The 14,776-nt window shown below is 43.3% G+C and overlaps 1 protein-coding gene across 10 annotated transcripts in view; it reads left to right on the top strand.

Annotated features, from left to right (window-relative positions):
* nlgn3a (neuroligin 3a) overlaps positions 1–14,776 on the top strand; it is a 91,131-nt gene that overhangs the window by 59,239 nt on the left and 17,116 nt on the right. For 3 of the 10 annotated variants that reach the window (XM_034543324.1, XM_034543323.1, XM_034543325.1), the window contains one exon: positions 9,307–9,314. The exons of the other annotated variants lie outside the window; for them this stretch is intronic. In XM_034543324.1, the coding sequence (XP_034399215.1) occupies positions 9,307–9,314 (8 nt within the window). The remainder of the gene's footprint in view (positions 1–9,306; positions 9,315–14,776) is intronic. 10 annotated transcript variants of the gene reach the window in all.

Here is a 14,776-nt window from a genome sequence, read left to right on the forward strand (position 1 = left end):
TCATTGCTGTACCTTGAGATATCGACAGGTAATCCAGGGCTAATGTGAAATGCTGCTCTAAATTACCTTATCTCACGGAGTGGGGAAGGAAACCAGAAGACCATATAAACCATATAGATGAAGAGTGTGTGAGTGTTACTCTACATCACTGCTTCAACTGTAATGTTATATCTGGCTCTGACCTTTGAAAATAACCAATATGGGTTTCTTCTCTGAAACGAGACCCGTGGGAGGGTTTCCTTGTGGAACGGCCTACAGGGCTGCATACCCCCACTCCTTAATACCCCCATGCTGGTCTCTCAACGTACAGATATGGATGTGCAATCCATCCATATTTGGTGCCACTGTCTTTTCTGCGGGCTCAGGCATCCTGTAGCAGCCATCCATCTCCTGTAGAGTTTAAGCATCGAATAAAGGCACGTTGCAAGAGCTGGAATGTGAATTGAAGTCACGGGGAAAGATAGCTGCATAACCACATCCCTGGGATTTTATTCATATGCGATTCAGCTGCCATTGTTGTGCAAATGCCTAGTGCTTGAGAAAAACCAGGGACAATTGTCGAAGTTGAATAGACCCTATTTCTGAGATGTCAAAGGCATTCAGCAACTCGACACTGTAAAGTTACATGAGTGTTTGGGGCAACAGAACGCCTCCATCTCCAGGTTTGATTTGGCTGTTTGCTGAAGGGTGTATGTGCATCCCAGGGTGTGAAAAACGCCTATGCGAGATGAGAGAATGGGGACGCGCCTTGTCAGGTGCCGTATTCTTCCACCTCGATTGACAAGAGCGATAATTAAACCAGGGGGATGCCATCTCTGCGGAGCAAGAATGCTTGTATTTATTTACGCTGACTATTCGGCTTTGTTGTCTGCCATATAAAGTGGCCGTTATTGTGTGGAAAAAGCAAACCGCTTTTAACAAGTGGCTTTTGTGGCATTTTCCAGTCACTCTTTGAACAGCAGTGTCTTTGAATTTGTAGAGCAGAGAAAAAAAATTGCTTTATATTAAAGATGGAGAATTAGTCGCCAACTAAAAAGCATTTCTCTCCTTTGGACTCGTAGGAAATTGGAAACGACCTAATTCAAGTTTGTTTTCTCCTCAAGGTTGCAAAGAGAAAATTAAGCCAAAGTTGCATTGAGCAGAAGAAGAATATGGGGTGGGAGGTGTGTTGTTGGGCTAAAGATGACTCCACTGAGGTCAGTTAGCCAGTTTGAGGTAACACTCTAGAAAATAATATCGAGTTGGGCTGTCCATCAGAGTGAGGCAGCTTTACCTATCCCGAGGCAGAAGAGAGCGGAGGAATGAAGAATTGACAAATGGCCTGAAAACGATGATGGCAGTTCATTCAGGTAGTCCAGCCATCAGTCTGTCTCTGCTTGCAGCAGGTAGTTGAGCCTATAAAGTATGGCGTTATAGGTGTTAAAGAGCCGAGCAGCAGGTCAGAGAAAGAAGCAGGGGATAATTGAGTACTTTAGTAAATCCGTGCCTCTATCAACCCAAGTAATATCTCAGAGCATTGCAAATACCTGTAGCGAAACCACGACCGTACGAATGGGCTTCGGCAGCTTGAGCGACATGTGGCACACATGGGCTGCCTCAGCAATATTCTCCAAGACAATACAATGAGACCCATCTGGTGATGTATCGCTGAGATTGCTTTTGGAATCTAATCGCAGCTGATGAACGAGGCGACTACAGAATATGTCATCTGTTGATGACCTGCAATCCCCAGTGAAGACACTGGCAAGTCATTAGTTCAGTTTGATGCTATCCATGAATCATTCTTGATAAATCATTGTGAAGGGCGCATGCATACACCTCCTAATGGACAGTGACAGTAGGATGCCGTAGGGGGGGGACAGTGGCTGCAGCTCCTGGTTGGCTGGCATTCTTTGATCCTGTTAGGCTTTAGATCAATTAAACCAATAGCTGCATCATATTGCTTCCAGACAGTCTCGTCTGTTTCCTCTCTTAATTGGTCTAATAGCTTGATGGAGGTTTGCGTCTATCTGTTTTTCTGTCTCTCCATTTTCCTGCTTCCTCGACTCCACTGCCTTAATCTCTGTGGAATTTTCCTCAGCTCCTTTTCCCTGTTGCTCATAGCTGTATCTTTCTTTCTTTTCCAGTACCCACCCTCCCCCATGTCTCTCCTTCGTCTTCTCACCATGTCTCCCTCTCTCTGCCTCAGTCTTTCTCTCCCTGGCACCAGTGTAAAGCATCCATTATAGAGTGATGCATGGGTGTCTGTGTGAGTGGGAGAGAGGGACTTGGCACTCCTCCTGCCCCACCTGCAGAGGAAGCACTGACAGCTGAGCATTGGGGGCTCATCTCTCCCCCTCCTCCTCCGCCCATCTCCACATCTCTACTGACCTCCCTCCTCCTCTCACACCTTCTCCATCTTCCTCTCTTTCTCACCCTTCCTTTATTCCCTGTTGTTCCACACATATTGGCCCAATTTCTGCCACCACTCACTAGTTTCCCTTTCGCTATTTTCACATTTCATCCTGTTTATCCATCTTTTCTTTTACACCGTCTTCTTCACTACACATTAAAATGTTCTTCTCTTTTTTTTACCCACGGTTGTATAAGAGTTTATTCATTAGGCATTCCGCACAAGGAAACACAGCCAGCTAGATGTGTTGTTAAATAGACTGTTCTCCCTGTTTGTCTGCCAGATGAACAACTACAGTGTAATTAGCTGAACTTTGCCCTTTAGTGATGATCACGAGCACTCTGTGTTTGCTTGTCGTTGCTGACAGCACTCCTCTGCGGCGAGCCAGATCAGTGGTAGACTTTCCATACATCTGTTTATCCCTGCTGAGAGAAAAGTGTGCAGTGCCTCTGCATGAATACCAGAAAGAGAACTCAATCAATTTCAGAGGTGTGCATAACATGTGATTTATATACATCTTCTGCAGCGAGAAGGTAACATTACCAGACTTTTTAAACTTGGTGTTTTGGAAACTTCTCAATTATTTTCAAAATAGGAAATGTATGACTTTGGGCTCACTTAATTCTGCCGTAACCACTTCTTCTGCACAGAGAAGAAAAAATACTTACTGCATGATTATAGGCATCCAGGAGTATATCATTCTGTTTACACAGAGCCTGCTTGCTACAGTCTCTGCTTACAGACAGAATGATATGGAAAGAAAATTGTTTTTTCCAACGTGTGATAAGAAATGTCACATAGAAAAAAAACATCAGTCCAATTACTTTGCTGTATGGACTGAGGTGGTGGGATATGCTGGGTGAGAGCATACAACGGTGTGATATGGAGAATGGAATTCATGTATACCAACTGTCCCGCGTGTGTGCACACGCAGCCACAAGCTGTAGCCTGCCTACCAAGACATTCAATTCTGGGCAGTGCAAACCTTAGCTGTGAAATTTGCATAGTCTGAGCACAATTAAATCCCCAATGAGAGGAACTTCTGCAAAACATGCTGACGAGCAGAAACCTCTACGATAAAGGGCCAGCATTGTGCAACCTGACAAAAAGTCTAAATCTTTAGCTTTCAGGGCCGCAAGGCTGTAATAGATTTTTAGCTTCGAGAGGTAACATACACTATAGATCTTTTTCAGTGGTAAAAGGGAGTTACTCACCAATGCGAATGCAACTGTCAGAAAACAATATTGCAAAGGTGCTATAATAAGATAATGTCCTTCTCCTGGATAGGAAACTCAACGTCAAGTTATAGTGCTCATATTTGTTTAATACCTGAACGGAGAGGCTACCTGCTGCTGCAGACTGAAAAGACATACAGTATATGCAGTTTGACAATCTTCCTCCATGCTTTTAACAAAACTATCTTGCACGACCGACCACGTGTGACAAATGTAATCGTTCCCACGTTTTCCAAACAACTAGTTCTAAGATGGGGGGAGAAGCTGACTAAAATATAGGCATTCGATTATAAACAAGAGAAGTCATAAACCTAAGCAGCTCCGGGATTCCTTTTGTACTGTGTTTCCTAGTCAGATAGAAATCTCACTTTCTTCTGCCTCCAAAGAAATGTCCCAAAATTCCTGTTGCAGCATTATCTATATCAAAATGTGTAGCTCCAAGGTTCTTGGCTATCTTTAGAGCCACAATTCAACACTTGGTGCAGCAGCTTAGCAGAAAAGGCCTTCAAGGGCACCTTACAGCCCTCATGTGTAGGATGTGAAAATGTCAGATTTTTGCAGAATCTTATCTGAAGACACAAAGGCAACACTGAGATCACATCCTTGTGAGTTTTTTTCGGTAATGTTGGGGGTTCTGTAGCTTTGCACTTTGTTCATTCTACAGTCAAAATTAATGTCTAACTGATGGCTTTTTTAAACATAATTGAATTTTGATTTGTAGCATGGAGAAGGTTTTGAACAAATATTTAGAGATGGGAGATGAAATTGCAACACTTTATTTTTTGGGACTTTTCTGGATAGAATTATGTAATTTGGTGCCAATTATAAGCAATATTGTTATTTTAGTTAGTTAGTTGAGTTCATAAACAGCTGGTGATTTGCTGAATAATTCCCCTATAATAACTTTTAATAATAAACATGCAACAATTTTTCACAATGATTGTCTCATTTTTTAACAATCAAAAACATATGCCATCAAAATATATATTTCTGTAATCTCATACTACATCTACACTGCATTGGTCAGATTCCATGAAGGTGTTTTTGTCCCAGATGATTTCAGTAGAATAACAATGGCCGGCATACAAACAGCAATCAAGGAACAAGAAAAATCGCATCGGCTACAAAATTTATTATGCAGCCTGAAGCTTTTATTGTGAAGCAGCTGCAGGAAGTGCCGAGGAAGTGTTTGCTGACAAAGCGCCGCCATGAAGTGGATCAGAAACCAGTAAGGCTGCTATCTGTTAGATGAAAGGTTCGAACAGGAATGTAGGCGTAAAACCAAACTCCCAGTGCGACTCTTATGATATCCGTGAGCTAACAAATGCAGATTAAAGCAAACACGAAAAGGAAAGCGCTTCCTCAAAGCTGTTCATGATGAGCAGTTTAGTATTCAACACAGTGGCAGGCGTAGTAGCTGTGTGAGGAATGAAGAAAAAAAGAAATAGAGTACTGGAAACTCTGCCTATTTACACACCTAAGCACACCTTGCTAATTGCTGAGAAGATACAGTATAAGTGTAGACTTTCAGAATCCCACGTTCAGAACAGCTTTTCATTTCAACCGTGCAGCAGCCTTGACAGCTAAAGCGACTGCACAACTACGGCATGCAAAGTTAACGCATGTATCATTTGAAGGTGACCTGATCCGTCGTCAGACAATGACGCCTTTGACAGACTCCACATTTAACTAGAACAAATGCAGCTTTTTGCTAGTAAAGCATAATGCCGCATCAACTTCATCCAATGAAAAGTAGGCATCGCTCCTGAGACATTTCTCCTTGTTTAAGTGAAGGCTGTGTGGAGAGCATGCATCCTCCGCAGTGTTTCAAATGTGGACATAACCATATGGCATGCCACTAATCTTGATCGATGCCCATTACTGCGAACACTTCTTGCACTGTAGAGGATAATGAAGTGTAGCAATGCAACATTTCACAAAAGTCATCGCAGCGATCTGTTTATTATATATTATGAAAGGCATCATGGCGTCTGCTGTTTTGCACTCGGATAAAAACAATGCAAAAGAGTGTTTAATCTCCAAACACAGAGCCGCGCATAGTGCTCATAAAAATATCTTCTCTGCCCAATGTGCTATTCTTAGGGTTCCCCTTGGAGCCACTCTGTAATTGGAGCCTTGGTTATCCTATCGATGAAGCTATCCTCCGCACAGACTTTTTTATGAGGCCTGTGAGTGACTAAGATTCCCTGTCAGGGTGTCTGTGGCAGTTCTACCGCATGTCCCGGGACTCCCGCTCATCGGTGAAGGCTTCATTAGCCGGGGATGGGAGGTGGCAGCAGAGAGAGAACAGCTGTTTAGCTAACCACTTGCATTGTTAGCCAGCCTTCTCCGTATGCCTAACTGCCTAAATCCGTCCCCTAGCTGCTAATAGATTGCTCATTAGGAGAGGGGAGGGAGACTCTATGGGAAACAGCGCCACTCTGCTGCTGCCCGACCACCTCTTACTACTCCTCCTCTCCCTCTGGTCTCTATTAGAGCACTATATGGAATAAATCCTCCCTGGGTGAATACACTACCTATCCAACCCACCTAGATCTCTCACCCTGACCTCCTGGGAAAGACATGAGGTGTATGAACACCTGAGTTCTCCTCTGAGACAACCACCAGCGTTTGTGATTCCAAAACATGGTCCTCTGAAAGATACAAGATTACACAATCCCAGAGGACCGTCGGATGATACCTCCTGCTTCAAACCCCGAAGACAGAAGGGGTTAGATTGGTGTGTAGGTTAACTTTTTTTGTGCAAATTTCCCCAAGCGGTACGGTTTTAAATTATTCAAACACTGTAGATTGTGCTGCCGTAATTTGTCAGTAACCCAAAAGCACCACTCTATTTCTCTGCGTCGAAACTGATGAAGCTGGAGAAGAGGAGGAGAAAAAGCTGCGACATCCGAGCTGGCACTGTGAATATCTGATGGTGTTTATGGGAACAGCTACAGATCAGAGCCAGAAACACTGCACCCCCGTCACAACCAAAACACATCCCTGGCTGAAAGAGGGTGGCCTGTGTTTGATTAAAATTCAAACGGGAAAACATGTTACCATGGAGGGACTTCATTGAGTAAACACAGGCCTGTCGCTAACATTCCCTGTGCAGAAATGCAGGCAAACAAAGTGCACAGAGACGCGTGGAGGGGAACAATGTGTGGTAGAACTGATATGCTCCAAGCTATTTACAGTAAATGACATCAACTGTAGATGCTGCTGTCATGTGGAAATGCACTCGGGGATAGTGTACACAGAATAGCAAATATTCTCACCTGTGAATAATAATACCACATTGGCCAATTATAAGACCACCATGATAATGAGACAGTGTTCCCTTTTGACTGTTTGTTGATAACATAGGAAGCACTCTGAATGAGACACGGTGGGCATATGTGTATCTTAAATCTTTTAAATTAAGGTTGGGGACCATAATGATGTGTACTGTCAGAGATGATATACTGTTATTTGACCATTGTGGGCAATGTTGCAAATCAATAAGCAGGAATGTTGTCGGTTTTTTAAAATAATGTTTGCCTCAATGTGATGAAGTGCTTTGACTTGTCAGTTATTTATTTTGCTACATTTGCCAAAAACAGACATTCTTGTCTTGCTGTTTTACTCCAAAACACTCTAAAGTGGATTTTTCCTTATACTACATAACAATAAAAAACAATATGACATAAACAGTGATATTTGATTTCATCCATATGGCCCCAACACACTATTTCAAATGCATTTTCACATTTAAATACAAATTAAATAGACTATAACTATGAAAATACATTAAAATAGAGTGATTACATATTAAATCAAACGGCATTATCATTGACGAAGCAATCACAACTCAAAGTCCCTAACGAGCACTTGTGCGATGCAAAAATGGGGTGCGGGAACACAGAAAAAAAAAAAGTTTATGTCATCAAATGGAAGAAATGATTTTATTTGTCAAAATAATAAAGACCTCGACCTCGATTTCAGGGAGGAAATCAATGTCTTTCTGATTACCTTTTCTAGTCCAAGTCTCAAATGTCCCACAAGGGTGTTGCAAGACTTTATAAAAACCCACAAAATACATTTTACAAATGTCCTTATATTGGACGAAAGCTGTGCTTTTTGTGAAATGGTTTTAAAACCGTTCTTATCAACAGATGGAATTCGATTGGTTTTCACGTAGATGAAGCCATTGATATGAGAACTTTGTTTAATTTGTATCCATTGACCTTTAAGGACTACTTGCCAATGCATGGATGAAGAACCTGTCATTTGGTTGAAGGTACCTGAGTAGACCTTGAGGTGGGATTGTTTTGTCAGATTTCTATTTCCAAAGTCAAGGATGAACTTCTCTGCGTATCCTTAATTTAATTGTATTACTTTTAAAAGTAATAACATTTAAAATAAAACATAAATGAATGCACTTAATTTAAAGAAAAGAGAAGATTAATATTAGACCTTTAAAACCCAAAGTAAGTTGCTGCTGTTTGATATATAGATTAATATTTCCCTCATGCCGAGCAGCTAATCTGTCTGATACAGACCGGACCTGTGTGTCACTTCTCTATGTGGTGATGGAAGATGACAATGACACTTTCTATAGTGATGGCAAAAGGCCGACCAATGCCACTCTGAAAGTGTGCTGGAAAAGAATGTCTGCGGGTGAGAAATGTGTCAAGTGTTGTGACGTTAGTTGCTGTTGAATATCTGTTAGCTTGACATTGAGAAAGTGGAGCGTGCCAGCATGCAGCCTAACTGATAGACGAGCACACTGAGTCTCACACACACACACACGCACACACACACACCAGCCCGTACACACACACATAACTCATCTCCACAGACTCACATCAATGCTGCACAAACATGTACGTACTTGCACAAACACTGCTCTACACCGGCTCAGCTCTGCACACAAGCAAACACACACACACACACACACACACACACACACAGAGGGAGAGTCCATCTGTACATGTAAGTCCACAAACTCTCCCACTCCAGGGGATTTCATGTGGCTACAGCTGTGTGCCTACTGGCGCTGGCAGCAAGAGGCACAACAGAAAAAAAGATAATATAGGGGGAGATATGGAAATCGACAGATTTCAGTGAAAGGCATGTTACCATGGAAAAGGGGACAAAAACCTCAGAAAGGAATTTTTGCACTCCCCTTACACGATTTGTGAATTTTTTCCTTTCCTCTTTTTTTTCTTCTTTTCTCTCCTCCGCTGCCGACAACCTGGTTTGAATGTAAAAAGACTGATAATCTGAAGTGTGACCGCTGAGGCGGAAAGGCAACTATTGAATGCCTTTTCTTAGCTTTGCGAGGCGATCGCACAGCTCCACGAGCAGCGTGGGGGAGTTCACCAGAATGCAGACTTGTGTGAACGCACAAGGACCCACACAACGTGAGCTAAGAGAAGGACGCTAGCCAGCATGGGCAGTATGTTAACACACACAGACAGACGCACAAATAAATAGTGAATGAGGCTGACGGGGCAGGGTCACCCTAGCGCAGCTCACAGCTCCGTGCCCTCTGCCATTGTCTCTCTGTTAATCTGCCTTTTAATCCCTGCGCCACCAACTCCTCTGTAAGCAACCAACATCATTTGGGGTTTTGAGATGGTGAAGAAACTGGCCACCATTTCCCATTTGGCCTTTGCATAGCTTGACAGAAAGGACTGGAGGTATAAAAAAAAATACACTGCATTCTGTTCTGCCAAAATTGAATATTGCTGGAGTGCTGCTGTGGAAGGGGAGCGTATATAGGTCTTGTTATTAGGCCGACTGGTCTGAAATGAGTTTGACACGGCGCCAGACATTGAGATGTTTTCTGTCACTTCGTTTTTTTGTGTGTAATCTAAAATTCAATATGATACATTAGTGTCCAAAATGAGTCTGTGCAATAGATATTAATTACTTGTCCATTACGTTTTGTGACACTATCAATCTGTTATCAGCTGGCTACCCCAGTGACTGAAATTAACTGTCACTTCTCAATATCAGCCAAGTCATCTTCGTGCTTTATTGCCTTTGTTACAATATTCATTTCTTAAATGGTATCCTCCTGAGATCGGACGGTGACCAAGACGTTGGCGAACGTTAATACAACAGATCGATGCCACGGCGTATTTATTGGCACACTGTTGGTAAATGTCAATGTTGGTTTCAAACACCTTACAAGGAACAATAATGTGTTGTGGACTTGAGGAAATAATGGGTGTGCAGCCATATCATGATTTCCTGAGGTCCATGTATATTTGATAGGGCCCGCCAGATGTGGCCTTGGATATGTGGATGTTAATCAGAAAGCAATCTCTCTCTCTGAGCTCGCAGATTTCATCTCAGGCCCCAGATCTAATACACAGACTTATATTTACCTACAGTTGCAGAGCGTCATAAGCCAATATGACCCTACAGAGGGGTGGCGGAGCCGGACAAAATACAGTTAAATGAAAATGCTTTCAGCAAACTGTTCCGAAAGCCATCGAAGCTTATTAGCCATGAACTAGTTTAGAGTTTAGTCATCGTCTTCGATATAATATAATAATAATCATCATATCGTTGTTGAATGGTGTAGACGCTCTCACGTTATCCCGTGAGTCTTGGACAGAAAGAGACGAAGCAACAAGGGTTATTTGGGGTTCACACAAGTTCTTTTATTGCGTATCGCACACAAACACGGTACTCTTTTCGCACTGCCTCTCCTTCCCCGTCACTACTGCTCCTTTTGAGGGAAAAACAGACACACACACACACACACTCAGTAACCTCAGCTGGGCTGATTAACCCTCACCCCAGCTGAGGTTGATTAGACCTGTCCCGACACCATTCCTTGAACCACACCCCCGCTCCACCCACTCTGCAGCCGAGCCTAACCACACCCCACTGCCACAAATGGGTCTGACAAATCTACTTCAGGAGGAAAATAGTTGAATCTCTGGTATGTCATGTATAGAAACATGTTGATGTTAAGACGTTTAATTCAACCAAATCACTATGAAAACATTTCAGAGCCTTTGTATTGAGCTCAAGAAACAGCGCGATGTGAAATGGATGCATGAGTCATCCAATGCATTGAAATGCCTGTGTCTTCCTCACAATGAATGCAAAGTCACAGTTAGCATGCAGAGATCCATTTTCTTATGCAGAGAGCATTTGCCTGCTGTGAATACTCCACTGGGACAATAGCACCCACTGAGGAATTGTGAGTTTCCTTGCTTTTTTCTTTTTTCTTTTTTAACTTTCTCCTCCTCTCTTATCCTCCCATGACCTCCCCTACTTTCCTCCCTCCTCTCTCAGTCTGTGACACAATGAAAATAGATGTGTGCAGCCTAGTTCATCCATAGGACTGTCTGTTTATCTTGCTAAGATGTATTTTCTAGTTTGTAGCGCAGATAAATGTGTGTAGTCAGCACGCTTTTGTTCAGAGGAGGCAGAAATGAACGATCTCAGACTGATGAACACTTTGGTCAACAGATGTTTAATCTTTATGACTAAAGTCAACATCTCAGCAAGCCAGCGAACTAACTTGCAGCAGATCGATGCTCAGTGGCCGAATGCTGAGTTCAGATAGGCTGCACAAATAGCTCTTGATTGTTGGAATTTCCAGTTGACTTGATTTGTTCCAGTAGAGTTACTGGGAGACGCGGCTGCCGATGGACATACAGTATGACATGTCATAACCCAATTGTCTCAATGTCCACTTGCAGTAAGTGGCTATGGTGACTAAAGAGACTGCCACAGTAATTGACTCAATAGGAGTTTACAGTATGAAGAATGAGGCAGGGGAGGCAGGCATAGTGCTCTCCAGGGATGGGCTGTTGTGACAGTGCTGCTATCCTTCAAATGTGTTTCTTTCAGCACACACTATACAGGCTACTCATACACACAGGCAGAAGCACACACACACACACTCAATAAAGGCACCAACAAAGCAGCCTTCCGCTGAGCAGGTAATTCCACAGTCAGGTGCTGGGATCACATTCAGGGCACCGTCCCATCCCGGACCTGAGTTTCGCTCTCAATCTTTAATGCGTGCCCAAGAATGAGGGCGAGGCGTTTCCATCCTATTTCGGTCCGCTGTTTGCATGGTGTGCCGCCTTGAATTAGACCGAGCTTGTGTGGCTTCTGGCTGCAGGGCGGCTGGCACAATGGGCAGAGCAGGGAACAGTGGTGTCAGGCGCTGTGAGGGAGGAACACACAGAGTGTCATAGACACAGCTAGAAGAATATGTTCACACTGTTGGAGCCCAGCCTGGCACGTTCGTGCTTTGCACAATAGTTAATCAGCTCGGACGCTGCTGCTGGTGTGACCACACACCCTAAAAGGCTTTGGTAACAGGGGGACTGTCTCTAATAGGAAGGGCACTATATTTTCGAGTGGGGTGGTTCTGCTTCATTAATGGTGGTTTGGATTTAAAAGAGTTGCTGATGTTCTAGGACAGAGAAAAAAGGTTGCTGCCTACTAGGTGCTCTGTGTGTGGTGCCTAATGAGCTTCCTGAATTATATGAGCATGTGTATGTTTGCAGGTGTGTGTGTGTGTGTGTTTGTGTGTGTGTGTGTGTGTGTGTGTGTGTGTGTGTGTGTGTGTGTGTGTGTGTGTGTGTGTGTGTGTGTGCATGCTGGTATCATTTATGTGGGTGTATAATATACAATACATTTACATTTTCTGTGTAGCTGCAGTAGAACTTCCCTCTAGAAACAGTCAATATTTAGAGAGTGAGCATGTGTAGCTAAGCCCAAATGGTTACGAACACCGTGCACATTTAAATTGTTTGCCTTTCTATGTAAGCTACTATCAGATGTAAATTGGGGACATGTCCTTTTCTGCACCAGACTCAAAAGCTTGTAAGCAATTGATCTTCTGTATTGGAAGAATGTGAAAAGGACCAGGGTACGACATAAGCATCCACCCACCTCCTGCTTTAGGCTGAGATGTGTGTATCCATCTCAGTTTCACCTCCTGCACCCCTACAGCTCACAGCTAATCTGTTTCTTCAAGACTTAGGCAGTTAGGCCGAGGTCTGTCTGTCTCTGTCTCTCTCTCTTGTTATCTGTCATTCTCTCTTTCTCTCTCTCTCTCTGCTCTGAATTCATCCGATTCCCCCCCCCCCCTAGTGGGGTGTACACTTGCGATAATTTGTCCGTCACAAATGCAACTGCGCCCTCTTCGTGGCTTTGCTTGGTCCAAAAAAGGAGTTTTAGCCATCACAGGCAAGATGTCGCCAAGAATAGAAGCTTCCTATCCTTCCACATTTCATTACATTACATTACATGTCATTGAGCTGACGCTTTTATCCAAAGCGACTTACAATTAGTAAGTATGACAATATGACAATTCAGCCATTTCATGGCTGAATTGTCATATTTGTGTGTGACTTATATCTTTGACCCTGCTCGGTGAAACATATTTTTACAACTGATTTGTACTCGAAGTGAGTGCACTCTTTATCTTTTGCTGTCACTGCTTGCTGCATATATAAAAATTAACCAAGCGATGGGGCTGCTATACAATGCAGATGGGGTGTAAAATATGGTGCATATATTTAGGAACAACAGGAGTGAGATGTTTGCACGGTTACTGAACAGCAGCCACAATTCTCCTATGAAAACCAGTTACTCTGGGAGCTAAAGGCACTTCCTCTCAGCGAACTGATCTGCAATCTATTTGTGGACGCAGCAGGAGAAGAGAGAGGAAATCAGAAAACATCTTTAACAACTTGTCCCATCTAATGAGATTAGCAGAGGCGCTTACACAGTCATGACATGGAGATACACACAGATAACCCTGTAATAACTCATTATTCTTCCCATTTCCACATCGATGCCTAGTCAAGGCTCGCCGACGGTGCGTGTTGTTGTGCGCACACAGCTATCAGGCCAATCTAGGCACAGCAGCAATGTGGCGTGAGCTCGGTGAATACTGCTTCGAATGCCACAGCACAAAGAGAGCTAGCAGTTGAAGGACACGGAGATAGTATTCTATGCTTTTCAGAGTCTGCAGCATTAGTGACACATGCATGGGTGCAAATGGAAAAATTCACCGTGCAGGCTCTCTGTTTCTCTTGGTTTGGCAGGGAGGCTGCGAGGGAAGAGGAGGACAGAAATCAATTCGGTTTGTATATTTTCAGGCATGAGTGGTCATGAGAATGCACAGATAACATGCCCAAAAATACCGGAAGAAATAGTAAATGCAGTGAAGGGCATTTTGTTGCCTTGATTGTAAGTGCACACACGATCGATAATGATAGAACATTGTTCAGTGATGTCCTCCTTCCGTTGTTGAAACTTTTCTATCTTGTAGTTTTTCCTTGATAACAATGTTTCTATTTATAGATGTAGCGTGATTTGTATGTCTGAGAGTATATGCTAAATACACTGCATGACTTTGTCAGGCACCAAATGTCAACCAAAGAAAGGTGAGCCTACTTGCACCCTGCGAATAAACACATTTTAACAGCAAAGTACTCACAGTACAGCAAAAGCTGCCCTTACTTTATTTAAGTGTCATAAGATGTTTTTTTAGCTGGTAGTAAGTGAACAGATTCATGTTCAAGCGTATGCTTCTGTCTGTGGCCACCATAACTGGATCACATAGGATTTTCGAATAAATAGCATTGTTATCCTACCAAAAGTATCATATCCATCCATCCATTTTCAATACCGCTTATCCTCATTAGGGTCGCAGGAGCCTATCCCAGCTGACATAGGGCGAAGGCAGGGGACACCCTGGACAGGCCGCCAGTCCATCGAGGGCACATGTAGGGACATACAACCATTCACTCTCACATTCACACCTATGGGCAATTTAGAGATCAATTAACCTGCAGCATGTCTTTGGACTGTGGGAGGAAGCCGGAGAGCCCGGAGAGAACCCACGCTGCCACGGGGAGAACATGCAAACTCCACACAGAAGGACCGCTCCGACCGGGAATTGAACCCGCGGCCCTCTTGCTGTGAGGCAACAGTGCTAGCCACTACACCACCGTGCAGTACCATATCCAATTTGGCATATTTGGACCATAAAACACAAAGGGCTAAAAAGTGTATACAATCACAGAAGTGTACTTTAAATTTAAATGTAATCTGCTTTACAGCGAACGACATCATGCACTAATCTGAAATGTCCCGATGCAGATAGGTAGAC

Source organism: Cyclopterus lumpus, chromosome 10 (assembly GCF_009769545.1).
Source record: "Cyclopterus lumpus isolate fCycLum1 chromosome 10, fCycLum1.pri, whole genome shotgun sequence".
Lineage (NCBI taxonomy): Eukaryota > Metazoa > Chordata > Actinopteri > Perciformes > Cyclopteridae > Cyclopterus > Cyclopterus lumpus.